This window comes from Castor canadensis, chromosome 3, assembly GCF_047511655.1.
Source record: "Castor canadensis chromosome 3, mCasCan1.hap1v2, whole genome shotgun sequence".
NCBI classification, from domain to species: Eukaryota; Metazoa; Chordata; class Mammalia; order Rodentia; family Castoridae; genus Castor; species Castor canadensis.
The window spans coordinates 118,202,910-118,230,228 of NC_133388.1; the positions used below are offsets into that span (position 1 = coordinate 118,202,910).

A 27,319-nucleotide genomic window follows, 5' to 3' on the forward strand; every position below is an offset into this window, starting at 1 on the left:
TAACAGCCAAGATGTGAAAACAATCTCAATATGGACCAATGGATCAAGGGATAAAGAAATTGTGGTATATATACATGATGGGATATTATTCATCCAAACAAAAGGAAATCATGCCATACAGGATAGGATTGGTGGACCATGAAGGATGGAATTTAAGGATATTATGTTAAGTGAAATAAGACACAGGAGATATATATATATATATATATATGTTATATATAATATATATATATAGCAATGGACAATGTCTAATATATGCAAAGTGGATGACATATTAGGAAGGATAGTCACTGTCCCTATCTGTGGTGTCTTGGTTTGAGAGATTACACATTCCTACCTGATTGAATCCAGATGCTCCCCTATGCTTTACTTTCACCAATGATATATGACCAGGAGTGGGGGGATCTAAAATACTCAAACAAAAGCAAAGAATAAAGTAAAATGTTGGTTGCCAGGGGCTGGAGGGGAGAAAGAGGGAGTTATTCAAAATGGGAAGTTCCAGGTATGCAAGATGAGTAAGCTCTAGAGATCTTCTGTACAACACTGTGCCTACAGTTATAGCAATGCTGTACTATTATTTTGTTAAGTGAATAGATATCGTGTTATCTTTCTTACTATAATGAAAAAAGTTTTTAAAAAGATGGACAGATCAGCAATAGAATCCTGAGTTTGAAAGTGACCTGGAGGGGCCGGTGGAGTGGCTCAAGCCATAGAGTGCTTGCCTGGTAAGTGTGAAGCTATGAGTTCAAACCTCAGTACCATCAAAAGAAAAAAATTAAAAAAGTGACCTGGAGCCTTAACAGAAACTTTAACCCTCCTCCAGACATCTTCTGTTTGGCAGATTAACTGGAAATCTTAGCAGTGCCCTCACAGCTTCTAATATGCTGATATCAAAAAGTTCATTTTGCTGTGTGCCCATGGCTCACTCCTGTAATCCTAGCTACTCAGGAGGCAGAAATCAGGGGGATCTCAGTTCAAAGTTAGCCTAGGCAAATAGTTCTACAAGACCTTATCTCAAAAAAACCCCTCACAAAAAACGGGCAGGTGGAGTGGCTCAAGTGGTAGAGTGCCTGCCTAGTAAGAGTGAGACTCTGAGTTCAAACCCCAGTACTGCAAGAGGGAAAAAAATGTTCATTTAACTCATATTTGCACCCAAAACAATTTTCAATTTCTTGTGATAGAAACCTATGTCAAATTGGCCTAATCACAACAGAAACCAATTTGCTTTCCTAAGCAGAGAGTCCACAGTAAATGCTCATTCCCACAGCACTGCATCAGGCCAGTTCTTCCTCCACCTGAACTCCCCTTGGTTTCATTACTCAAAGGGTCTTTGTGAAAGCAGGCAGGGACCCCAGGTGCAGCTCAGGCTGGCTTAGCTAGCATCATTCAGATAGTAAACTATAGGAAGCATGTGGGGTGGATAGAATACTGTGAATGGAGCTGTATGGGTCATATAGAGGAGGGTGTCCCTTAAGTGAATCAGAGTTTTAGGAAGTAGTGCTGAGGAGAGAAAGCTATTGCTATGTAATTCCAACTCCAGTGATCAAATGCTGTTTGCGTTTTGTTTTTTTTTAATGCCAGCTATACTTTCACACTTGCATTATTAACCAAGTAACTTTTTTTGTAAAGTAATTCAGTCATCCAATTATGGAAACATGTGGGCTACATTAACCATGATACCACATATGAAATATTTTTATCTTTTTAGTCATAGCCATTAAGAAAAAAATAATAGTAATTAGCTGTCTTTATGTAGTATCCAGGAAGAGGAACCAGAAAATAGTGAATCCTTTGAGTTAGTTCCCATTCTCTAGATGGACAACCAAGCACAAGAGTACACAGACTGATTTGAAGAAAAAATGCAGTAACAGTTACATCACTTTGTGGAATTAAAGCACCAAAAGGGATCATGTCCCAAGATGCTAGCTCCTTTCTTCCTTTAAAGTTGAACTCTAAAACAGTGAGTAGTTATATAGCTATTCATTTTACCAGGTTCCCCAATCCATGAAACGTTCTTTCCATCCTAATTTCTATACATCCAAGAACAAATGCAATGCACTGACAAAAACATAACCAAGAAGGACTATTTCTGGAGCATCTACTATGTAACAGCCATTCTTCTAGGTGTTAAAGATACAACAATGCACAAATTTTCCACAAGGACTTACTGAGTCTACCTTTACCAAGTTATAGCTATTGCTTATCTAACATAGCCATAGTTATGAGATTTTTTTCTAATACACTTCTCTATTACGTTTGACTGACTTGAATTTACTTAAAGGTTATTCAACCTAATTCTTCCATTATTACATAAGACTCTGCCAGAAAGACTATTTCTTATGAAGTGGCACCTTTGGGGTTAGTACTCTGCTTACTCCTTGGTATACAGCTTTTGCTGGTAATTTCCTGTCAATGAGTACACTCACCACATTTCCCATTCAATTCCTCTTGAATGGCTACTTTTCTGTAACTAATAAAGGCAGTAGGTGGGGACTGATTAAAATTCCTTAAATGAAAACTCTTTAACTGTAGTTTTTATTTGGAAAAGTGAAAACAATGCTCATCAGCACTCTGGTGAGCAAGATAACAAAGGTTATGGAGGCAGAGGCAGGAGGACCTCCAGAGTTCAAGTCCAGGTGGTGCAAGATTGGTGTTATTCTATCTCAAAAACGAAATACATACAAAAGGGCTGGCAAAGGGCATGGCTCAAAGTGGTAGAGCACTTACGTAGCATACATGAGACCCCCTGGGTTCAAGCCCAGTACTGAAACAAAGGTAACAATGAGTGATAAAGAGAAAAAGAGAGAGAGGGAGAGAAACACCAAGGTTGTCACTTTCTGATTTTCAAGTATAGTTCTTCATTATTTGTCACTATATGTCTACCTTATTTTGTCCTAGACAAAATAGAATTATTATAAAATATTATCCTAGCTAAAATTTACTTATTAATTTATAACTGTCCAGTATTTTTAATAGTAAGACGTACATATACCTTTACATGCACAGAAAGGATGTACTCAAGTGTCTTTTGGGAACCACTGCTTCTCTCCATCACCAGGGCTCCAGGCAAACGAAAGAAAAACATGCTCTTAACTACTGCTTAATACTAGTTTTACTTAATTAAGTCCAGGCTTCACATCTAAATAAAATGACAGTGTGATACATGCATAAGAACAACAAAAAGCTTTATTGAAGTACAAATTTTAAAAGGATCACTTAATTTAGAAGTGGGACTATTTTAACTTTATTATTCTTAAACTCATTCTTTTAAAACTGTACTTTATTTTTGAAATGACAGAACAAACTGGCAAAGTATGAGTAGGTTAGCACCCATGGACTAATCCTTAACATGGACATTTAAATGCTGTTTTCTGTTTTATGTCAAAAATGATTAGCAGTAAGAAATAGGAAGGGGAGCAAAGGACAGTGCAAAGCACGTATGGAGGTTTTTCTTTAGCTGTCTGAAATGATGAAGACTCAACGTGATGAACTGTAGACTTTGCAATGATGGCCTTTCAGCAGTGCTAAAGCCAACTGTACCAAGGAAGCATGTGAAAACCACTTCTTATTCTTAACAGAACAAATGGTACACACTTAAAAAAAAAGTAGAACTTAATTGTAAGATCTGCACTGTTAGATCACTTGCTATAGCCATGTTTCCAGTTGGTTCAACAATCTCATTCATCATGTAACAGAAAGTCAGCATGAAAAACTCAGGATAAAAATGTATTCTATCAACCGCTATTGTTCAGTATAGATTTCCAAGTCAAAAATCAAGTCATGAATTGTTTACAATCATGATACTATACTAAGATGCTAACATTTTCTTCCCAGTATGTCTTTCTATGAGGGAAAAAAATCATTTGAAGCTTTCGTTTTTTGCCTATGAGGACAATGTATGAAAAGCCTACTAAAATAGAATGCCGTTCTTCTACAAAACTAAAATACACTGCAAAATCAAACAGGCAAATAAACAACAAAGTCAAACTGATTTCAACAAAGTCAAGTCATGTTTCCAAAGTAAAATCTATTAATAACAAGTAATATACATGTATAAGAAATACAAGAAATGATGATCACGGTTAGTTTCAAAGCGAAGAGATACCTAATTATCCCAGGCATGTGAACATAATAAGTAAATTCAAATTCATATACTAGTCCAAATATTGTGTACAATTTTGATAAGCTGGTCAAGTATTGTTAGATTTGGTAAATCTAAAATTTTATTACCTTTCCTTCTTATAGGTAATGCCTATATGAAAAAAAGTAATTTTTATTTATGTATTAACAGAATTTCTGTATATGTTTGATTGTAAAAAAGTTAACATTTCCTTTAAGAAGAAAAAATTAAAAACAAATTGCCAAAAGTTTAGTTGATAAAAATTTAGTGTCAACTTACTTATAAAAATGAAAAAAAAATTTTGAAACCACATAATTACTATATGGTTTCCCTACTAATCTGAAACTACAGAAGGCATTGAAGGCAAGGATGTCAGGTCAAAAACAAAGACTAAGTCGTGGCATGTATGTTGCTTTAAAAATCCGAATTGCAGGAAAACTAGTTGGTTGGCCTAGTTTTAAAGCTAATTACAAAATCCATTTTCTTAATGGTCCAGCTTATTTTGCCAATTCTTCTAACTCAACAGAACTGTGGAAAAAAAAAAGAAGAAATATTTTGTGAGACTTTTAAATACAAACAATAAGGTGTATATACCATTTATATAGCATACACCTGACACGTTTTTTTAATAAAAAAAGGTATTTTTGAAAACAGTGCTATTTTTTTACACACAGTAGTCACCCATCTTAGCTGTCTGAATTTTCCAACTTAGAATTAGTGGGAACATATAAAGAACAGATATAAAAACATTTTTAGTATTTGTATTAAGTACCTCTCTTCTTAATGTTTTTAGATTAAAAAGTTTAACAACATTATAACTGTCTTAAATTCACCAGGTGCTGTATCAGAACTCGTGCTGTGAACTACCTGTATCCAAAACAAGCTGCACTGTAGGTATACATGGTAACAACAAAATGACCCAACATGCACACCAAATCTGAGCCAATTACCTTTACAAGCCACCTTTGCTCAACAGGATTGAAAAAACATAAAAAAGGTGAATGTCCCTCTCTTAAATCAATAAAAAAACTTCTGGCAACTTGTTTCAAACTGTGAAGACACTTTCAGTAACCTTTGCAGCTCAGAACTAAATGTTTGTGTATAATAAAACAGGTACTGGATTTAACAATTAAATAGTGTCTGGGACCAAAGACCCAAATTATTATTTGTGGAAGTTATCTGGATTCCAATTCACTTTAGATTTTCACAAAATACTTTAAGCTATACGAACAATTCAAACTGAACAGTCTGTAAGTATAACAGAAAAAAAAATCTTTTGTAAGCTTTACAAAACTGGTAAAAATGGTCAGCATTTCTGGAACAGTAATAGGCACTTTAAATATACTCAGTACTCCTCATCACAACCTGCAATATAGGTTATTACCCACGAGGAAATTAAACTCAGTAATGGCAACTGAAAAGGAAACAAGCCAGTGCTGACTCCAAAGACTGATTCCTAACATGGCGCCCCAGCCCCACACTCTTAACATAGCCACCTACACTAATAGTGACAGTGTTCTTGGGAGTGATATACAATCCTGTAATTTTAAATTTTGTTTTTTGTACCTCTCCAAATCACTCAAGAATGAATTATTTGCTAGGTGTGGTTGCCAATGCCTATAATCTCAGCTACTTGGGAGGCAGAGATTGGAAGGATAGCTATTCGAGGTCAGCCTGGGCAAAAAAAAAAAAGTTAGTGAGACTCCCATCTCAACCAAAAGCTAGGTGTGATGGTATACACCTATGATTCCAGCTAGGCAAGACAATTGTTGTCCAAGGCTGGCCAGGGCAAAAACTCTAGACCCTACTCAAAAAATTGCTAAAACAAAAAGGGCTGGAAACATGGCTTAAGTCGTAGAATGCATACCTAGCAAGTGTTATATCCTAAGTTCAAATCACAGTATCTCCAGGGGAAAAAAAAATCAAAAGCTATTAAAACAAGCAATAAACAGATTCTCTGAAAGTGTAAGGCTGAAAATAAACTAATGACAATAGTATAGGACTGAATTATGGTAACTAAACATCTAAGATTTTCTCCTGCTATGCCAGCATCAAAATATAAACATAAGGTGGTAAAATCAAGCTAATTGCATCTAGAGTAGGGTATAAAATAGTATATTCCATTACACGTAGCTAATCGGAGACTTCCAGAGTGCCAGATACTATGAGCATATGGGCATAACTTAATTATCTAGGCAGACTTACAGAAAACCAGAAGAAATTATTCTATTATAAATGAGTACGATATGACTTCAAGATGGCACCTACCTTCCAGCGATTTCCACATTCGTTACAGACAACAAAGGTTGTCATTGGTTCATCAGCACTACGAGTTTGTACCTATAGCAAAACCAAGTGAAAATGTTACTTTTTGAGTACCATAAAAAAACCCAACCTACATAAGAACATTCTACATAAACATATGTAACACCCACAAATGAAACAAGTTCAAATAAAGTAAATAATATCAAAAGAGCAAGATTCATTTATCCAAATCCTTCTTGATTTTTCATGTGGAATGCATCTCTCAGATAGACTGGAAAATCCTCTGAAGTCACCCATTACATTGGCGGGACTGGGGGTTGAACTCAGAATTTTGCACTTGCAAGGAGATGCTCTACCACTTGAGCAACACTTCCAGCCCTTTTTGCTCTGGTAATTTTTTGAGATAGGGTCTCATGGGCCAGTTTGATCCTCCCATTTTACACTTTCCTGCATGGCTAAGATGACAGGTACACACCACTGCACCCAGTTATTGGTTGAGATAGGGTCACGAAAACTTTTTATGCTGGCTGGCCTTAAATTGAGATCCTCCTGATATTAGCCTCTCAAGTAACTAAGATTATAGGCATAAGCCTCCGGCACCCAGCTAAAACTATGCTTAAACTATAAATGGCTAATAAATAAGACAAAAATTCATCAGTAACACGTAGAAATATATAATTGTTTTTGGCTGTACTGACACTTGAACTATGCTATCGCGCTTGTTAGGCAGGCACTCTACCACTTGAGCTACTCTGTCAGCCAAAATATACAAATTTAACATGTTAATATTCTCTTACAAATTAGCAAACACGAAACAAAATTAAGAATATTTCGTTCTGATGTATAGAGTTGCCATAACCTTTCTAAGAGTTAGGCTAATATGGTAAAACCCTTAAATACACATTCTCTGTAAACTAGAAACATCTTTGAATATATTTATTCTAAAATGGTAATTAAAACACAAAGATTTGTGAATAAGGATCTTTGAAGAGTATAATTTTATAATAGTACAGTACTGGAAACAACTTAATTATCCAACAAGGAACTAAGAGTAAATCCATCTGATGGAATATTAAGATATTTACAAAGGGGTTTTTAACAATTAAGAGGAAAATGGTGACCAGGCACACCTATAACCCCAGCACTTAGGTACAAAAGCAGGAGGAACTCCAGTTAAAGGTCAGTTTGGGCTATATGGTGAGTTCAAAGGCAGCTTGAGGGGAGGATGCAGCTCAGTGGTAGAGCATTTGCTTGACCTATGCAAGGCCTTGTGCCTGCCAAATGAGAAAACAGAAAGACAGACTTCCAAAAAAGTAAAGGGCTTTACACTGGTTACATCAAGTACATTTGAAAAGGAAGTACAATATGCTTGTAAAATATAAAAAAAGCTCAGAAGCTCATACTATTCTATCATATATGTTTAGAAAACACAAAACAAATTATACTGGTATTTGCAAAAATGGATAAAATATGTAGAATTCTACATAACAAACTAGTAACTCTAGTTTACCTCCAGACAGGGGGAACAAGGTAGCTATAGGCAAAAGTGAGAAGGGGAACTTTCCATCATAATCTTTTGTATCTCTTGAATTTTTAACTTTCAAAAATATATTTTAAAGCAATGGATCCTTTCTACAACTTTATATAGAGTTTGATGATATATTTTTAAGTGCTTAATGTTCTTGTCACTGAGGTAATTCAATTCCTAACTCTATGATCTGAAATATATTATGATCTTTAAGGGGAAAATTTTTAGTTGAGCAGATTATACCTATAGTACAAAAAAAAATTTATCAAATGAAATTAAGATGGTGATAAATCATTTTCACAGATACATAAAGCCAAAAAAACTGTAATGTGGTTGTTTTTTCATTGTTCAAGAACAAAAAGGTCAGCTGGGTGCCAATGGCTCCTGCCTATAATCCTAGCTACTAGGGAGGCTGAGATGGGGAGGATCTCAATTCAAAGCCAGCCTGGGAATCAGTTCGAGAGTCCCCATCTTTAAAATAACCAGAGCAAAATGGACTGGAGGTATGGCTCAAGCAGCAGAACACAAGCTTGAAGTCTTGAGTTCAAACTCCAATTCCACCAAAAAATAAAATAAAGTAAAAAGAATAAAGAGGTCAATGACATCATATGGGAACGTAAAAGTCATTAATATGTTACAAAAAGGAACAGATATCTGGAAGCCAGTTAAGAGTGAAGTATCCACATGCCACTTGAGGGAGAATGAAGAACTTTCCTTACATTATATAGTTCTGCAAACTAAAAAAATTATGGCTTGTTTACACAGAAATCAGTAATCAAAAGCATGCAAGCTATTAAAAAACAACATGGTCATTTTATTACATCCTATTTTTTTTTCAATTATATTTGACTTATATGCTTTTTACAGTAATTATTTCCACTATTTCCATGAAGGTATAAATATATAAACTTATTTTCAATTAACTTGTATCAGTATTGAGAAAGTATTCTTTCACTTAATAGATCACATCTCCTCTTAAAAACTATCAAAGTACTACTGATAATTATCTTCTTTACTTGTTCTAAGACAAGAATTGAAAGCACTCTTAGCTGGGCTCCAGTGGCTCACATGTGTAATCCTAGCTACTTGGGAGGATCAAGGTTCAAGGCCAGGCTTGGCAAATAGTTTGAGAAATCCCATCTCTAAAATAACCAGAATAAAATGGACCAGAGGTGAGGCTCAAGTGGTAGAGCACCTGCTTTGAGAGCACAAAGTTGAGTTCAAACCCCAGTCTCATAAAAAAAAAAAAAAAATCACAAGCATTCTTAATATGAAAGTAAGAATCTAAAATCACCGACCTGTGTGTAAGTACAATTCTTCTTTTTACATTTGCCACACGTGAATAAGTCAGTCTGAGTTCCACCAGTCTTGGCCATCTGATGCTCTCTGATAGCTTCTTTGGTTAAGTTTTTCCTCATCTCTTTGAGCTCATCACTAGCCATTTCCTATGAGGGAAGTAGCAATACTATTCAGTTAGATACCTGCTATGTATGTATTCTAAATCCTAAATGTTTTCATGTTCATTTAGCTTATAATAATAAAGGTAAAACCAGCATGTAAAGTTTTAAGAATATATAGTTAATAAGGATAACAAATTCTCAAAACTACTTGAAGCTTGGGTGATGGATACATGAAATCTCATTACATTGTGTTCTCTGCTTTGCTAAATTAATGAGATTTTATTAAACAAATTTTTTAACTATAGCAATTTTCACTAGCTATGTAGAAACACTCCTTACACAAATTTAAGAAATAATATGACCAATTTAACAGTATTTAACCATGAAAATGGGCTTAGAGGGTAGAAAGTCAATTTGCAATCAGAGACTCATGATTCTATATTAATATGGGCTTAGAGGGTAGAAAGTTAATTTGCAATCAGAGACTCATGATTCTATATTAATTAATTCATAAGAAGACACTTCTGGTTTCAGATGATTTAATGTATCATCCAAAGAGTATAACAGTTATTAATGTCAAGAGATTAAATAAACTTAAATGCCTGTGTAGTATATTACACATAAATATATGAGAACAGCTAACAACAATGTTACAAAGTCAATATTTATATAGTACTTCATCATTTAAACAGAACTCACACTTGATATCATGGAATCACATCACAGAAACTTTGCATATAGGTATGCTCACCTCTGCTGTCATTCTAGCAAACAAGTCAGGAGGAATATTTCCACACAGCACATTTTTCCTTAAATTTGGATTCTTTGCATCTTTAAGATTTGATATCCTACTTCTTACTCTATTTTTGTATTTCATGTCTGTATTCCTTATCTCTTGATATATAGGTGCTTGGTTGTTAAGGAAAAAGATTACATTAAAAAGTTAAGAATACTTTTTTTTTCTGTTCTGCCAAAATAAGAATTCCTGATATTTCCAAGCAGTTCACAAAACCTGTTTCCAATTTCGCTTAAATTAAAAACAAGACACTGGGCCAGGTGCTGGTGGTGTCTCATACTTATAATCCTAGCTACTAAGGAGACAAGACACCAGGAGGACAGCAGTTTGAAGCCAGCCCAGGCAGATAGTTCGTGAGACTATCTCAAAAAAAATCCATCATCAAAAAAGGACTGGTAGAATGGCTTAAGGTATAGTCCTGAGTTCAAACCACAGTACCACAAAAAAAAAAAAAAAAAAAGAGAGAGAAGACACTGGTTCTAAGTCCTTGATCTGTAACTGCCAAATATAAATGTTAGTACTTTTACACTGTGGATGAGTTATGCTTTTTTCTTAATGCTTACTGTCAACAGCATGCAAATCAACAGGGTTTCAAAAAATAACTCATGTATTCAATCCAAGTGAGCAATTTTTTTAAAAGGAGCTTGAACTTACATAAGCTTTAGCTTGCCAAATCTGAATCCTACTAAGGATTCTAAGTTTCAAGGGTTATGGTCACAGTTCCCTTAGTGTATTCTAAGAGACCATTCACGGTGGCCTGGAGATACACCTCCTCTTCCAACCTGTCAGGAAGCTAGTTTAGCAGTTTCTTCTCCCCAAAAGGCCAGGCCACAGCAGACGCTAAGCCCTAAAGAAGCTCCCTTTCTAACAAGATCATTTCCTCAGCAAGGAGAGTCCAGTCCCATGTCACACTGTCACTTAGCTTTCCTGACCACATACAAAATCCTTCTCCCAGGGCCCTTTCCATGTGCCCAGAATGAACAGATTTCCCTTTAGGATAATAAGCTCAGGGATTGTGCATGCTCTGCTGAGATCCTCCCAATGAGAAACCTTCACAGTTTGTGTGAGTTTTCCTGCTCTTTGTACACTTAAATTCAGATTCTACATTCTCAATTTTCAAGGCAGAAAAAATAAAAGTGTCATTAACACTGTGTTTTATTTTTGAATAGCAGGAAAAACAAGTAGAATAAACTAACACGAATGCCCCTTCTTCTTTATAATCAAAACAATATAATAAAGAAACTGAAGAATAAGCCAAGGGATGGTGTGTTGGGCGGTAGCTCATATATGCACTTTATAGCAGAAATAGGGAGGATCACAGTTTGAGGCTGGCATGGAGAAAAAGCTCACAAGACCCCATCTCAACCAATAAAAAACTGGCCTTGGTGCTGTGTGTCTGTCGTTGTCGTCACAGCTAGTGGAAAGTGAGAAGGATCATGCACCAGGCTGGCCTGGGCATAAACATAAAGACTATTTAAAAACAAATGAAAAACCTAAAGCAAAAACAGTTGAGGAAGTGACTTAAGTAGTGTAACACCCACCTAGGAAGCACAAGCTCCTGAGTTCAAACCCTAGGACCACCTACACCGCCCCCCCCAAACAAACAAACCAAAATCAGAATATACCTTTGAATTACATGCCAGAAGGAAAACTTACAGTTAACCTAGCAAATTACTTTAAACAATTATGAACATGCATGTAAAGGATATCTTCCTCAATCTGAGATCCCAGTTCTTCCTCATCAGCTCCAATAGCAACGTAGTCATCTATAACAGGCACAAAGAATTATCAAGTTATGGTAACATGTTAAAAGATAATTCCAGTACAGGGTAAGTAAAGCATTCCTACTCCTTCAACCCCATTGGCCTCATATGAAGAGTCTTTTTAGTTTAGCTTCATTAGAATCTGGTCTCTTCCTACCCACTAGACTCCTCCTCTGGATTCACCTAATATCCACAGTGCTCCTGCATTGATGCCTCCTTTTCCCTCAGGAGTGGGGAAGTAATTCATCTAGCAGACAATTCCTCATTTCACAACTCCATAAATTTTGGTTGTTCCAGCAGAGAGTAGAGATAGTTATAGAAAGAACTGTCTTGTCTCCTGTGACTCAGGCTTCAATGCAAAGTAACCACTCGCTTCATCTGCCAATCACATATATGGACACACTCAGAAGACTCCTATACGAATATTCAAAAGGATAGAAGGAAATAAACAGAACTAGGAAGAAAAAAGAAAAAAAATATATAAAGAGACAGTAAGAAAATTAAGATAGAAAGGGCAGAGTGAGAAGAAAAATTGATCAAATTGGCTATGGTTCACAATAGAAAGGAAAAAGGATGAATGTGAATAAGATAACAAATATTCCTGTATATGAAACTTTTTCTTTTTTGTTCCCGTATTTATACGTGTATCTATATTTATCAAGATTGCCTTTTCAAATTAAAAGCAAAAAACCAGAGAATGGAATTATGAATACAAAACTTATATACTATATATCATACTAACACTTAGTAACTCAGTATCGTTAACTCAGTTGAAGGGTGGAACATTTGGTGTGCAGACTAAATGCAAGGGAATGAAAGATTTGTGGGGGAAAGATTACTATGAATCGGGAAAAATATCCATACATTAGAAGGAATCTATTTTTTAGGATTATCAAGGCTCTCCTTTCTCTCACTCTTCAGGGATCATTACCAGCAGTAACTTCTTTCTGAGCTAAGCAGAGGTGGGCTACTATCAATAGGATGAAGTTTGTAAAACACCAGTGTGAAGGTGGAGATGGCAGTGGTGGTGGTGGTGATGAAAGGGCTGAGAAGCAAACAATATACCCTAAACTTACCTCCCGTTCGGAGAGCTGCGGCAAGCATCTCCCTACACTTTAACCGCACAGAATCAGAAGTGCTTGGTGCCCGAGGAAAAGACGAAACATAAGTATCTCGAGCATTTGTCTCATCCTTTCTGCTGCTTACGTTGCCACTGGAACTACTAAAATACACATACATATATACACACACACCAAAAAGAAATCAGGAAAAACCCTCTTAAGATAATATTACCATCACTCTCTGAAAACAAAAGTTTTTGATTTACATAAATGACAGTATTTTAGTGAGTCTTACAAAACAGAAAAAAGTTGCTTGCATGTAGATTAAAAAGTTAGGATTTTAAAAATTTAATAAAGAGACAAATCTCATGTCTGTTTTTAAAATGCCAATTATTTTACCTTGACTGCCCTTTAAGCATTAGATATTTTTATAGAGAAAATGCACATCATAGTTCAGTATAGTACATAAAAAGCAACGATCTTGATTTGAAGAAAGGGTGAAGGGATGGGACCAGAGAATGTAGCAACTTGCAATCAAACTAAAGGGAGGAAAAAAGAAATGTTTGGAAAACGTTATTACAGACAGTGGGGCTCTAACGAGACACCACTCTCTTCAAAACAAAGGCAAGGTGTACTGAGAAGTCGAGACTATAAAAAAGGGTCTCAATCTCTTCCCAGAAATATCAATTCCATCTGAAAAGTTTAATAACTTTTCAGTCAACCTAATCATTTCAATTGCTTCTGATTAACTTCTTATATTGGACTTGGTTACCAATAGCTTCTTTCCTTCTGACTAGTTCCAATTAAGTTTTATAGCATTAAAGATAATTGCCATAAATATCAGCAAAGACTGATTAAACTGTCCCACTTTCACAGATCTCACTTGCCGCTTTTGCTGCAATGATATACAGTAAGCCCACCTTGTTTGTGCATTTATTACACGTGGTTTTGACCAAATTCAGTTAAAAAATTCAATATATTTAAAAAAATCAAGAGAAAACAAAAATTTTAAATTCCCAAGTGCACATTCTACAGCTCAGATGATTTGGGCAAATTCTCAGTCAATTCCATTTTATCATTAGTTGTGTTTAAAGTCATTGTGTGACCTACGGAGTATTTCCCTGCCCTTAATTTTATGAAAACATGCCCTTCAAAAAGCAAACTGTGTCACCAAAGCAAGATAAAAATGATAAACTGAAATTCTGAGATTTGTTGAAAAGCTGTATGTTCTTTAATGGAAGCTGAGTGGCATTATGAAAAAATGAATCAAGCATTACAGTACAGCACTGAACTCTGATCTTCATGGTTTTTCCTGAATGGCAGTCTCCTTGGGAGTATATACCTGGAGACATCAAGGGTCTTGTCTATTTTACCCCTTGCCATTTCTCCAAAACCACTGTTAAACCTGTCAGCAATAAATAAATGAACAAATCAATGTTTTAAAAGTCCATTTCTTAAATACTTTAATCAAATGCTTTTGCGTTTCTTCCTGTAGCCAAATGCCTAGCCCAACCATTGGAAACTAACTGATGGAGTCTTTCCTCAACAAGTCCATTTCTGGCCCCACCTCTTTAGTTCTGGTGCCTCTTTCTAACCATTTAAGCACAATTTTCTCAAATTTTACACTCAAAATATAAAAACTCTCCTCAGCTACAAATAACTTTAGATTTAATTTTACATTTTCTTTTACATTAATGCCTCAGACTTATTTCTCCAGTCTTTTATTTCCTTGTGTGCACAGATAGAAACTGACGACTTACTTTATTAGATTTCATACAAAATAATTCTATGCTTTTGCAGATAGGCTGTGTTTAAACTTCAAGTACATAAAATGGACAAAATATACCAAGAATTTATTCTTTCTTCAACATCTATTTATATGCCTACACTTTATGTTTCTATTTTTGGGACCCTGTCTCAAAAAAACCCCTTCACAAAAAAGGACTGGTGGGGTGGCTCAAGGTGTAGGCCCTGAGTTCAAATCTCAGTTCTGGAAAAAAAAAAAGTACTTGCTCTTAGACAACACATCTTAATATATTTAGGGGCATAAAGGGGATAAAATCTATAGAGCACTCATTTGATTCGAAATAAAATTAATTCATGTGTATACATATTTGGTTAAACACTCACAGTCTTTTTTTTACTGCAATTTCCTACAAGTCTAAAATTATTTCAAAATAAAAAGCTAGAAGAAATAAACTGTATAAATTTTATTAACAACTGCTGCTTAGTCCTATCCTTTGGCTTACCTCTTATATAAAGTATAGTTAGTACTACTACATAAAATAGCAGTGTATGGGATATTCATGTTATTTAAAAGTTAGGAAAACTATGGTCAATTTTCAGAAAACCCAGGAAAAAAAGCTAAAATAAATAATAGCCTCAATGTCCTAAGGCATTAAGTGGATTACACAATAGTCAAAAGTTCGTGGCCACCTGAGTGTGGTACTATATGCCTATAATCTCAGCTACTTGGGAGGTGAGAGGCAGGAGGAGCACAAGACCCTATCTGAAAAAGAACAAAAGCAAAAAGGGCTGCAGGTGTGGCTCAAATATCAGAGTATTTGCAAGGCCCTGAGTTAAATCTCCCCACTACACACACCCACAAAGTTTATGACAGACAGTTTGGAAGCCACTACTTTAACCAGAGTTTCTAAATGCTGGGTTCCTCAGAATATCTGAAGAGCTTGTCAGAAACAGAATTCTGGGCCAGCGCCAGAATTCCCAATTCAGTAGTTCCAGGGTGAGGCCCAAGTATTTCCATTTCTAACAAGTTGACAGGCTTCCTTCTCTTCTAGGAGAACCAGTGTTCTATGTCAGTGTCAGCTGGTAAACTATAAGCTTCCCAGGAACCAAGAGCTATTCATATTTAATCAATTACATAGATCACTTATTATGGCAGTATGTTGTGTGCTGCACAGTTTGTGGTATATGATACCAAAGAAAGAACCCAAAGACCTCATAGGGGCTGAGGAGCAATTTAAACCCACTGTGACTGAATTTCACATTTTAATCTTCTATCAGAAATGGCAAAATTTGGAAATAAAAAATAAAATAGCACAAAAAGGAGAATGAGCCAGGTGCTGGTGGCTTACAAAGGTAATCCTAGCCACTTGGGAGGTTGAGATCTGAAGGATCACTGTTTGAGGCCAGCCTGGTCAAACAGTTCACGAGACTCCATCTCAACCAATAGCTGAGCACAGCGGCATACAGCTATCATCTCAGTGGCAGCAAGAAGCATAAAATAGTAGGACTGTGGTCCAGGCCAGCTTAGGCAGAAAACAAGACCCTATCTCCACCAGAGCAAAAAAAGGGCTGGGGGTGTGGCTCAAGTGGTAGAGAGCCTACCTAGCAAGTGCAAAGCTGAAGGACTGAAGGACAGACTGGGGGAAGTCCCCAAAAGGGCGGATAAGTGGTCAAGGAGACACTTCTCCTCCCTAAGAAATGCCTGTTTGCATTTGAAAGGCATCTCCACCCTCAGGCAACGCAAACTAGGCTATAAAACCCACTCCCCACCCTGACCCTTGGGATCACCGGTTTCCGGGTCCCCCTGCATTCTCCATATGCAGTCTTTCTCTTCTCTTTTCTCCAACTAAATTCTCTACAAATAAAATCTTTCCGACCTCTGCTGTTGGAGTCTGCTTGTGCTTTCATTCTCAGAGCAGGCTCAAGAACCCTGAGCATCTGAAATTCCTGCGCGTGTCATCCGTGCATCAAAGCCATGATTTCAAAAGCCCTGATTTTTTTTCAGGACCACCAAAAAAAAAAAACGAGAGAGAGAGAGGAGAGAGAGAGAGAGAGAGAGAGAGAGAGAGAGAGAGAGAGAGAGAGAGAGAGAGAGAGAGAGAGAGAGAGAGAGAGAGAGAGAGAAAATGAATATGAATGAGATCCAGGGCTAAAATAAACCTAAAAAAGAAATTTGATAAACAGAGAAGAAGCCATTTGATTCTCTAATCTGTACCTTCATTATTAATCCCATAAGTGCCAATCACAAGAATCACATTAAAACAACTTACATTTACTGGACACAATGTGGATAATTTCTTTTTATTTATGTAGTCTGTTACTTTTCTTCTAAAGTTCCAGGAAATCTTGCTAAAAACCTCAGAATAGTTGGCTATGTACACTTACTAGTTCCATTTGCTTGGAAAAGAGAAAAAGGAGTGTAGATCACAATCAGTTGACTCTTGTCAGCTCAAGTGACAGAGTACCAGCATAGCAAGCACTAGGCCCCGAGATCAAACTCCACCCCACAAAACAAAGATGACCATTGAGGAAATGATAGATAAAGTGAAATACCTTTCTTCTCTTGCTTCAGGGCTATTTTGTGATGGCATTGCAGATTCTTTTTTCTTTTCTTCAGGGTCTTTATCAGTTGATGGTCCATCTGAAAATGTAGGAAATCCCTTCACAGTTTGCATGTTAAAAATAGAAGCCTGAAAAACTGCACGTTAACAAGCTATTCACGTACACAACAAAAACTAGCCCCTAAAAAAAGAAAAAAGAAAAAAGAAACCCGGCTGAATCCCCAATTTCCCACAAGAAAACAAGAAAACAAAGTGTATGCAAATATATTAGCACATGGACTTGAGTATTTTTCACAACACAAGTGGAGTTAGCACTCCTAAATATATTCTGTCATGTGATAAGAACTACAAATTCACATGCCAAAGAAAACCTAAAAGTTTTAAGAGGAACAAAAGGAAAGAATATGAAAGAAATATGAGAACTATCATTTTTAAAATGAAAGCACAATGAAGGCCCAAATATAGCAATACTATTTTAGTAATTTTTCATGAAGTCAAAAATTTTACTTGGGAGGTGGCGATTGGGAAGACCACAATTTGAAGCCACCCAGGGCAAAAGGTTAATGAGACCCCATCTCAACGAGTAAGTTTGGTGTGGTAGTGAGAGTTTGGTGTGGTAGTGAGAGCTTGTCACTCTTTACTCAGGAGGCACAGGTAAGATGATCTTGGTCCAAGGAGAGCCCCAGGTAAAAAGTGAGACTCTACCTGAAAAATAACTAAAGCAAAAAAGGAAAAAAAAAAGGGTGGGCGGGTGGGTGGGAGTATGGCTCAAGTGGTGGAGCACCTGTGAGCACAAGGCTGTAAGTTCAAACCCTAGTACTGCCATACACACACACACACACACACACACACACAATTAATTAGTACCTGAAATGTAAGTAAGTATTTCTGAAATAGTGAACAAGAACATTTTCACAAAAAATACCTCAGGATTAGATAAAACCCACTCAGCATTTCCTTTATTGTAAATAATCTATAAAGCAACTCAGAGTGCACAACCTGCAATACTTAAAGAGGAAAGCAATTAGTGATTGTGAATAGATATAAAGCAGGTGACATGAAACACTCAAGTCTCAATCAATCAAAGCTGCCCTGAAGCTAGGTTTAGAAAGTGGGTCTACTGTAGAAATGATCCACTTATCTACATTTTGCTCTCTATGTAAGTAAAAAGGGTTACTTTTACACCTCTCTGTAAAGAAAACAGAACATATGTTCAACTAGATTTGAAGATCACCTAGATCACTTTTAACACAACCTCCTGCCAAGCTCCAATCCAGACCCATTCAGTACAGATCGCTGGTAGTGAGACACAAGCATCATGATTTTTTAAAAGTCCCAAGACAATTTTAATATGCCATCTGGATGAGAAGGCCCATGTGCCATCTGGAGAAAGGTCCATGTCACAAGCTTGTAAGCTTTAGCTTTATCAAATCTAAAATACAAGTCAGGCCCTCTGTGATATATAACACAAGTGGACACTTCAGTTTTCACATACTAATTTTAAGCCTCAAAACTTGAAGATGCCATGTAACGGTGAGGCAGAAACAACGACTAATAAGGATACATAGCAAGGACTGAGACACAGCCCAAAAATAATAGGGTAGAAAGTATTTTAAAAGGGAAAGGTAATAAAACAATGAGGTATCATCTAGCAAGGACCCAGTACTGCCAAAAGTGCAGTAAAACTGATCTCCCACATGGTTCGGAAAGCAGAGCAGCAAGAGGCATGAGAAACCTCAAAAACATTCCTACTGGGATGTGGGGTATGGCTTGCCTACCATTTGCACTTGGTCTCAGGTCGGATCGTCAGCACCAGGAAAAAAATTCCTACCATCTGGTACAAAGTTGTAGGTAATATAGCACAGTTGATAGGAAAGAAGTGTTCTAGCTCTGGACTCAAGACTGTCTGCTGGCAGATGCAAGCTTGGCTGTTCACCATTGACCCCAGATGTACAAGGTATTGAGCTGCTCAGTACCTCAGCATAAACAGGGATCATAATACTATCTACCACAATAGATTGTAGTGAGGATTAAGTGTACCAATATAGGTCAATATTTGGCATATTTTTTCTTTTTCTTGGGACTAGGGTTTGAACTCAGGGCTTCACACTTGCAAAGCAGGTGTTCTATTGCTTGAACCACAACTCCAGTCCATTTTACTCTGGTTATTTGCCCAGGCTATCTTTTACCTTGATCCTCCTGATCTCAACCTCCAAGTAACTAGGATTACACGTGTCAGCACTGGCACCTGGCTATTGGCATATCTTAAGTATTAAAAAATGTGCTACTAGAAATAGTAGTAAATCTTCCAGAAATTCAGCTAAGGAGCTAAGTATCTTTAAGCAGAAAGAGACTTATCAAGACGGTAGTTATAAAAGCCATAAACTTAAAAAAAAAATTGTAACAAACCTAGCCATAACAAATTTAACAAAGAGTAAGTGATTAGCTAAATTATGTCACAGCCACTGAATGGATTATTCCGAAGACAATAAAAATGACAGTAATGAAGGGTAGAAAAATACAAAATATTTTCATTAAAAGCATAAATAAGCATACACATAAGTAAAATTATCGTTAGTTGAAGCAAAATCTATGAAACGGGGGACAAAGACAAGAAATGCAACAAGAAATTACCTGATGGTTATATTCAAAGATACACTTAAGATTTTTTTTTCTCCTCCAACTCTCCAAATTGTAACTAATATGCAAATCTTTTAACACAGAAAAGATTTTTATTGAACCCCAATAAACATTAATAGTAAAATTTATTTTAATTTCAAGACTATATAAATCCAACAGCCATTCTTCTCTCTCACAAAATCTAAACCAATCTTCCTTTCTTCTCCTCTCCTCTCTTATTTGGGACAGGGTCTCACTATAGAGTCCAGGCTGGCCTGGAACTGTGGATCCTACTGCCTCTGTCTCCCGAGTGCTAAAATTATGGGTATGGCAAGAGTACGTTTATTAAATTTATAAGCTTTAAAATTTTTAGTTCCTAGTTTCTAGGCTTTTGTAAGTAATAGGCTTTTTTGATGTTATTATTGTTGTCTTTAAAATGTTAAAAGGCTCACTTTCTTGTTTTGTTTTTCTTGCATATAAGTTTGAAAGCTACTTTTAAACATGTCTGGTTTCAGGGCTGGGAAGATAGATGAACCCAATACATTTTTTGGTTCCAGAATGTTAGAAAGTGATCAAAACATGAAGAGGGCTTGCCAAAAGGAGCCAGTGTAAGAGGGACCCACTTGCCAAATCTGGGACAATGTAAAGACCAAAATAAATCTGAATTATAGTGGATTACAACCAATCATATAGAATAGGAAACCATGAATTCATAGTAATAACAAATAACCTGAGGATAAAATGAGAGTACTTTCTTATAGTGTAATGATGCTTTGTAAATATGGAAGTGAAAGAGTTAGAAATATCACAACTTTAAAGACTTGTAAAGACTGGGTTAGGCAGAAATCAATGGCTACTAGACTGGGTGAGGGTTAGATCTGATAAAGTGCAAGACAGTTTCAGGGTCTTAAAGTGTGTTCCACAGAGTGACTTGTTACCAGAGAGAAATAATAAACTATACATTGTACACTTTAGCTGAGTTTTTCTAGAAAAAGAGACAATACACTCAAGTATTCCAACTGTGGATATACAATCTGCTCTAATCATGAGAGAATAGCAGATAAACCCTAAAGAGGGAATGTGCTAATAAAAACAAGGGTGGAAGGGTGCTTGTATTATTCAAAATGTTAATGTCATAAAGGACAAAGAAATACTTAAAATTTACTCCAGATTAGGAAACTAAATGTGATTCTGTAACAGATTTTTTTAGAGGGGGCAAGAGGGGAAGCTATAAAGAACATTACTGGGGCAACTGACAAACGTGGGACATGGGTTGTACAGTTAAAGTATAGTATCAATGTTAAATTTCTTATACTATGGTTTGTATAAAAAATAAGCTTGTTATGGGGAGATGGGAAAGGGAAAGAGAATGCTAGAGAATGAAAACTATGGAAAAAATTGTATCTGTATTTGAAAATAATACATCACAATGCTCAGTAAGCTGCTGAATAACAGGGGAACAGGTGATAAAGAGTAAGTAATAGAGGGGATTAATCTGATTAAAGTACAATATATACATGTCTAAAAATACCAAGGCAAAACCCCCTTGAACAATCAATATACATTTAAAATAATGCAGGACAGGAAGTTAAAACAGGTCCTGACCAAGGACTGGTACCAGAGGGAGGAGTGAAGGCAAAAGGAGAAAGGAAGACAAATACAGTGGGTGTATTTTGTATGTAAGTATGAAAATAGGACAATGAAACCTGCTGAAATTGTTCTAGGAAGGGGGAAAATGGTATGAGGGAGAACAATGGAGGGGGTGAATCTGATTAAGAGATACTGTAAACACATATGCAATGTCACAATGAATCCTCCCTGTACAAGTATAATATGCTAACTTAAAAAAAAAAACAAAAAAACCCTCATATGCTATGCTGTCCGATAATGCAGCTACTAGCAAGATGTGTCTATTCAACACTTGAAAAGTGTAGGCCAGGCATGGTGGTGCACATCTATAATCCCATCTTCTTGTAAAACTGAGATCAAGAGGATCACAGTTTGATGTCAGTTCAGACCAAAAGAAAGAAAAGAAAAGCTTGTGCAAGTCATGGTGGCACACACATATTAAGTCCAGCTATTCAGGAGGTTATAGCAGGAGAATCACAAGTTCCAAGTCAGCTTGAGCAACACAGTGAGATCCTCACCTCAAAAACAAAAAGAAAATAAAAAGAAGCTTGTTCTAAAGAAATATATGCTTAAGTATTACAGGGTAAGAATATGGTATCTTCAACCTATCCTTAAATGATTTAAAAAAGAAGAGAGTAGACAAAAACGGCAAACATCAAAAATTAATGATCTAGGGATGTAGGGGACTGGGAATATAATGGAGGGTTGAACTTGTTCAAAGCACACCGTACTCATGCATGGAATTATCACAGGGAAATACTCTTGTATTATGAATGTACATTAATTCAAAAATAAAATTTTATCTCTCACCCTTCAAATTCCACCTGGGGCACACCATACTCCCCTTTGTATTTTTCTTCCCTAACTTTTAATAAACTAGCTTTACACTCACAAAAAAAAAAAAAAAAAATTTTAAAAACTTATGAACTGGATAAGGAAATAAATGCACTTTATCATTCTTGCAAGTTTTCTGTAAGTTAAAAAATAATTTCGAAAACCATTTCAAAAAGGTAGCGCAACCTTTCCCTTGTAAGAAAATTCTTCTTAGAGAGCTTATCCACAGAGGAATGTGTCAGAAAGCAATAAACCTAAATTTATTAGTCTAAAAAGCAAAACTTTCAATGTTAAACCAACTCGCCTTACTTTTAGTATAAGGCACTAATTTCAGTACATTTATTGAAATAACACATAACAACCATTTGAATAAACCAGAATGCCATACATATAAATGAGGAAAGACCAATCATACCTAATAACTTTTTCCAGGATTTGATGAGAGACTTTGCTAAAGATGTAACTTCTTCATCTGTACTCTGCTTGCGGATAGCATTAACTGACATTCCAATTCTTGTGGACTATAAAAAGCAACGACAAAGAAATTTGCAGAATAATTTTGTTTCAAACAATCTAGCATACCACCCATATATTCTTCTTTCTCAGGTCCCTGTATCTACTTTAGATCAATCATTTGAATTCTTATAATAACAAACACTATAGTCCTAAGGTGCATACATCTTCAGATCAAACACTGGGCTCATTAATGCTACATCATGGAGCTCTGCAAGCATATCACATTCTACTGGAATAAGGCATTCACCAGTGAAATAAAATCAGTCCTTCCAGGGAAGAAGTAAGGATAAAATATGAAATGCAGTCATAACTGATTATGGCCCTCTCTGTTTCATTATATCCTTCTATATAGAGCACTTCACAGAGACCTGCTGTAACTTGTAATGAAGCTATCCAAACAAAAATTCCACCTAAAGAGGTTTAAGAGGCATTTTTTTTGCGGGGGGGGGGGTGCTGTAACTGGCATATAATCACAGATATTAAAATGGAATTCATAAAATATAGATAAAATTTAACATGTGGTAGTATTATGTGCCCCGGTAATACCTGGAGTATCCACATCCATTAATCTTCCTAATAATTCTTCAAAGTTGAGGTCATTATCCCTATTTTTAAAGACGAAGAGATTAGAAATACCAATAAACAACTTGCTCAGCTTTGTCATTACTAATTGGCAAGCCTGGGAATTTCAATGTAGGTTTGTCCATCTCCAAAGTCCATGCTCATTCCAATTCATCAACAGTTTTCAAACTGTGTTCAAAGAACACAAAGTTATGATAGCTCAATTATGGATGAGAACTAAAAAATGGTAAATTATTTAGTAAGTCCAGGTTGTAAACAGACAATCTCTCAATACATTTGGTCAAGAAAAAAGCAACAAAAGAAATTCTTAGTGGTTAAAAAAAAGGAGAACTCCTGCAGTAAGCTTTGAGGTAGAAAAATAAGTGGGTACTTAAAGATTTCCTTCTAAATTATTCAGCTCTCAGCAAAAAGATTCAAGACAGAAGTTTTGTTCAAGAATTGAGTGCGTAGTGACTAGAGTACCCTATGTATCTCTTGGAAAGCTGAGCAACGCAGATGTAGTTCAATAGCAGAAAGATGAAAGGGGAATCCACAATTTTGAAGACCCCAAATGGTTTGGGCTTAGCAAGTTTTCTAGAAGAAAACTCATTTTTTTAAATGAATGGAGGAAAGAACTTGAGTTCTAATGTAGTTCTGAAGTATAAGATACGAATAAGCAAAGAAAATGGCATTTTAGGAGGAGCTTGCATGAGATATTAGAAGATGAATAAACTGTATACTGTTAGGTGACTGCTTTTTAATTATCACAGGATGTTTGGATTACTAAAGTCAATGACTATCTTGCTTAGCACCTAAGAAAGCCTATTCTGAGACTATAGTTATCTGTAATAAACATGTTTACCTAAGGAAGGGGTTGTCCAGTCAAAATGGGAAGAAATTAGGCTGCTATGGTACAGTGAAAAAAATGTTAAAGATCTGAGGTACATTTCTTTTGCCATTAAAAGAGTAGGCTGGGGAAAATGGAACAAAGTAGACAGAGGGAAGGATAAGGAAGCTTGGATAATCAAGTCTGGATTTTCCTCTAAAAATTATTTAGACTACAGGTTTGTTTCAAAAACTGGTATGCTACAATTTACAGAATGTAACAGATAAACTATAAAAAAAAAGTTCCACACTCAAAGAGCGCTGAGAATTGTGCAGTTGACAAGCTTTCTTGACCGAATGGCCAATAAAAATTTTAAAGATAAACTATACATTGTGAAAAACTAGCAAAGAATTTAGGTGTCTTGACCCAATGTTTCTACAGAACATGATATACAGTTAGAAAGATACTACACCTTGGAAAGGTAAGTGCAGCACTTGAAAAATGTCCTTCGTATCACTCATGAGTTTTTGCCAAGATGATCTGAAGTTATTTTCTCCGCCCTCCTACTCCTCCTCCTCCCCCTCTTTCCTACAATGCTAGGGATTGAAGTCAAGGCTTTGTGCATGCTAGTTATACCCCAGCCAATCCACTAAAACTTAAGGTAAAAAGTATAGCTACTATATAAATACATATATCAAAAAACACACACACATATATATGAGAAACATACAGCTACTATAAAATATTGTGGAAAGAAGTTTAAGATGTCCTAAATAAATGAAAAGACATCCTATGTTTAGCGATTAGAAGATTTAAATGTTAAAACTATAATATGCTGATCAAGTTAAATTACAGACTCAATGCAAACGCTACCAGAATCCTATCCGTATTTTGTTCAAAAATTGACAAGCTTATCCTAAAGTATGGAAAAGCAAGGGACCCCAAACAGTCAAAGCAACCTTGGGAAAGAAGTAGTTGGAGATACTAAAATGTAATATAGTAATGTAGCTGCTCCCTTATGAAAACATGATCTAGCATAAGTTAAGCTATAAAAGCAACCATTATGATGACCAAAACTGGGTTTAAATACATCTGCAACAGCTGTAAGTTAACTGAAGCTAAAATATTTGTGATTTCTTTTAGATACAGTCATAAGTGATAATACAACTGCTGTTTTCTCCCTTCATAATTGAAAGAAATGCAATTTCAGCTAGGTATTAGTGAAAATAAATACATAACTTTTTTCCCCAACCATGTTCACATACTCTGGTGACTCTTTCCTAAATTCTCACTTAATGAAACAGAAATATCAAGGAAGACACTTGTGGATAAGATATGTCTAGTAGAAAATAGCCAGATTCATGTTACTGACTATATTTACTTTCCTTTTTTAACATTTTGACTTTTATTAAAGTTTTACTTTATGTTTTTAGTCTTGATGAACATTAAAACAAAACTTGAGCAATCATTCTATGTAATGTCCATATACTTGATTAGTGTTCAAAAAGGGAAAAAGAGTGATACCGGTCATCTCTACCCTGATGCTAGGTTCATGTTGGCAGCAGCCACTGATGACAGACCAAGAAAGTAAAGTCAGGGCCACAAGTCCAACACTGTCTCACAGTGAGATTTTACTGCCAGCTTGGAGATTCAGATTTTATTCTTCTTGAGGAAAGACAACTTATTATTATAATGCAACTCAAGAGATCACTGATTTATGTTGCTATCTTTGTTTAAAAATAGAAGTGAATAGTGATCTATACTATATAACCACACAGTTCAAAAAACTCAGTGGTATTGAATATGTTTAAGTATTTTACAATTCAAAAATTTTGATACATAGAAGCACATACCTGTAGTAATTCCAAGGTCATGGGAATATTCTTAAGTTCTTTCAGCAAATCCAGTGCTCCAGCCTATGAGATAAAGCAAGTTCATATTGAATTCCCACAACACTAAAGCAGGGACTAGCCAACTAACTTATGATGGCTCATTAATTCATGTGAGGACAAAGATAAATATATGGCCATATATACACATACAGTGTCTTTTAAATGGGGGTTAAAACTCAACATAGGACCGTAAAATCCACCTACTGAGCTATCACTAGCACTTGTGAAGTAACCACTGAGATGTACTGTTTTATGAAAGATTATTTTCAATACTATTTATTTATTTGTGTGTTCTGAGTAGAAATATAAAATTTCTTACTGTTGTGGTATAACATATCCCAAATTTCCCTGGAGAAATTTGCCTGAGGAAGGAGCCAACCCTACTAAGTGGGTCCAATAGATGCTTCAGCCCCCCGAGTATTCACTCAAATACAAAAAAGTAAGAAAAGGTATCTTTTTGCTAAAATTTGCAGATCTTTCTCTATCACATGGTCTGTTTCTTACAGTCTATCACAAGAACACTGCCACCTACCTGGTTTGTGCGTAGGCACACAAGTAAAGAGCAAGTTGTGAAAGAAAATTTATAATTAGGATCTGTGTTAAGCTCATAAGCCTATCCACTACCAATTCCCATCCAGAGTCAAAAGGCTCCTGTGTGGGCTGGCAGAGCGGCCCCTGTGGTACAGCACCTGCCTAGCAAGTGTGAGGCCCTGAATTCAAACCACAAAACCACACACACACACACACAAAGTGCCTGTGTACTGATGAAGAGCAAACAAAGTAAGACCCATGGAAAAAACTGCAGAATTCACCTCAAATAAAAAAAGGGATAAAATTAGATGAGAAGTAACAGCACCGTCTATACTTTTTGGCCAAATATTTCAGTCTAATCTCATAGTTCAACTAATACATTCACTAATCATTTTACTTAGTTTAATGTTCACTTAAGTATTATATTTGAATATACTATTATATACACCTGCAATAAAGAAAATATGTTAAATTAAGACAAAGTTTCCTTAGAATTTTTTTTTGCTTTTGCTTATTGAAAGAATTCTTTTAGACTTGAAATTTTATCATGTATCATCTTTTACACATATAAAATGGAAAATGTGAGGAAAACAAATTAGCTAAGGTCTAACTAAAACTACCCCATATTCAGAGATAAGATGCCTGAGAAATACTTTTGACTCAGATTCTAC

General features: G+C 35.9%; 1 protein-coding gene across 5 annotated transcripts in view; it reads right to left on the bottom strand.

Annotated features, from left to right (window-relative positions):
- Nucleotides 1–3,168: 3,168 nt before the first annotated feature.
- The window catches only part of Tcea1 (transcription elongation factor A1), a 70,162-nt gene continuing 46,011 nt past the window's right edge, over nucleotides 3,169–27,319 (bottom strand). For 4 of the 5 annotated variants that reach the window (XM_074068541.1, XM_074068542.1, XM_074068543.1 and 1 more), the window contains 9 exons: nucleotides 26,079–26,141; nucleotides 22,738–22,843; nucleotides 17,233–17,320; nucleotides 12,949–13,094; nucleotides 11,819–11,875; nucleotides 10,065–10,219; nucleotides 9,212–9,358; nucleotides 6,389–6,460; nucleotides 3,169–4,648 (listed from right to left, as the gene is read on the bottom strand). In XM_074068541.1, the coding sequence (XP_073924642.1) occupies nucleotides 4,640–4,648; nucleotides 6,389–6,460; nucleotides 9,212–9,358; nucleotides 10,065–10,219; nucleotides 11,819–11,875; nucleotides 12,949–13,094; nucleotides 17,233–17,320; nucleotides 22,738–22,843; nucleotides 26,079–26,141 (843 nt within the window). In that variant the 3' untranslated portion in view covers nucleotides 3,169–4,639. Of the gene's footprint in view, nucleotides 4,649–6,388; nucleotides 6,461–9,211; nucleotides 9,359–10,064; nucleotides 10,220–11,818; nucleotides 11,876–12,948; nucleotides 13,095–17,232; nucleotides 17,321–22,737; nucleotides 22,844–23,384; nucleotides 23,421–26,078; nucleotides 26,142–27,319 lie in introns of those variants that run through there. The other variant, XM_074068544.1, reaches the window with a different exon arrangement.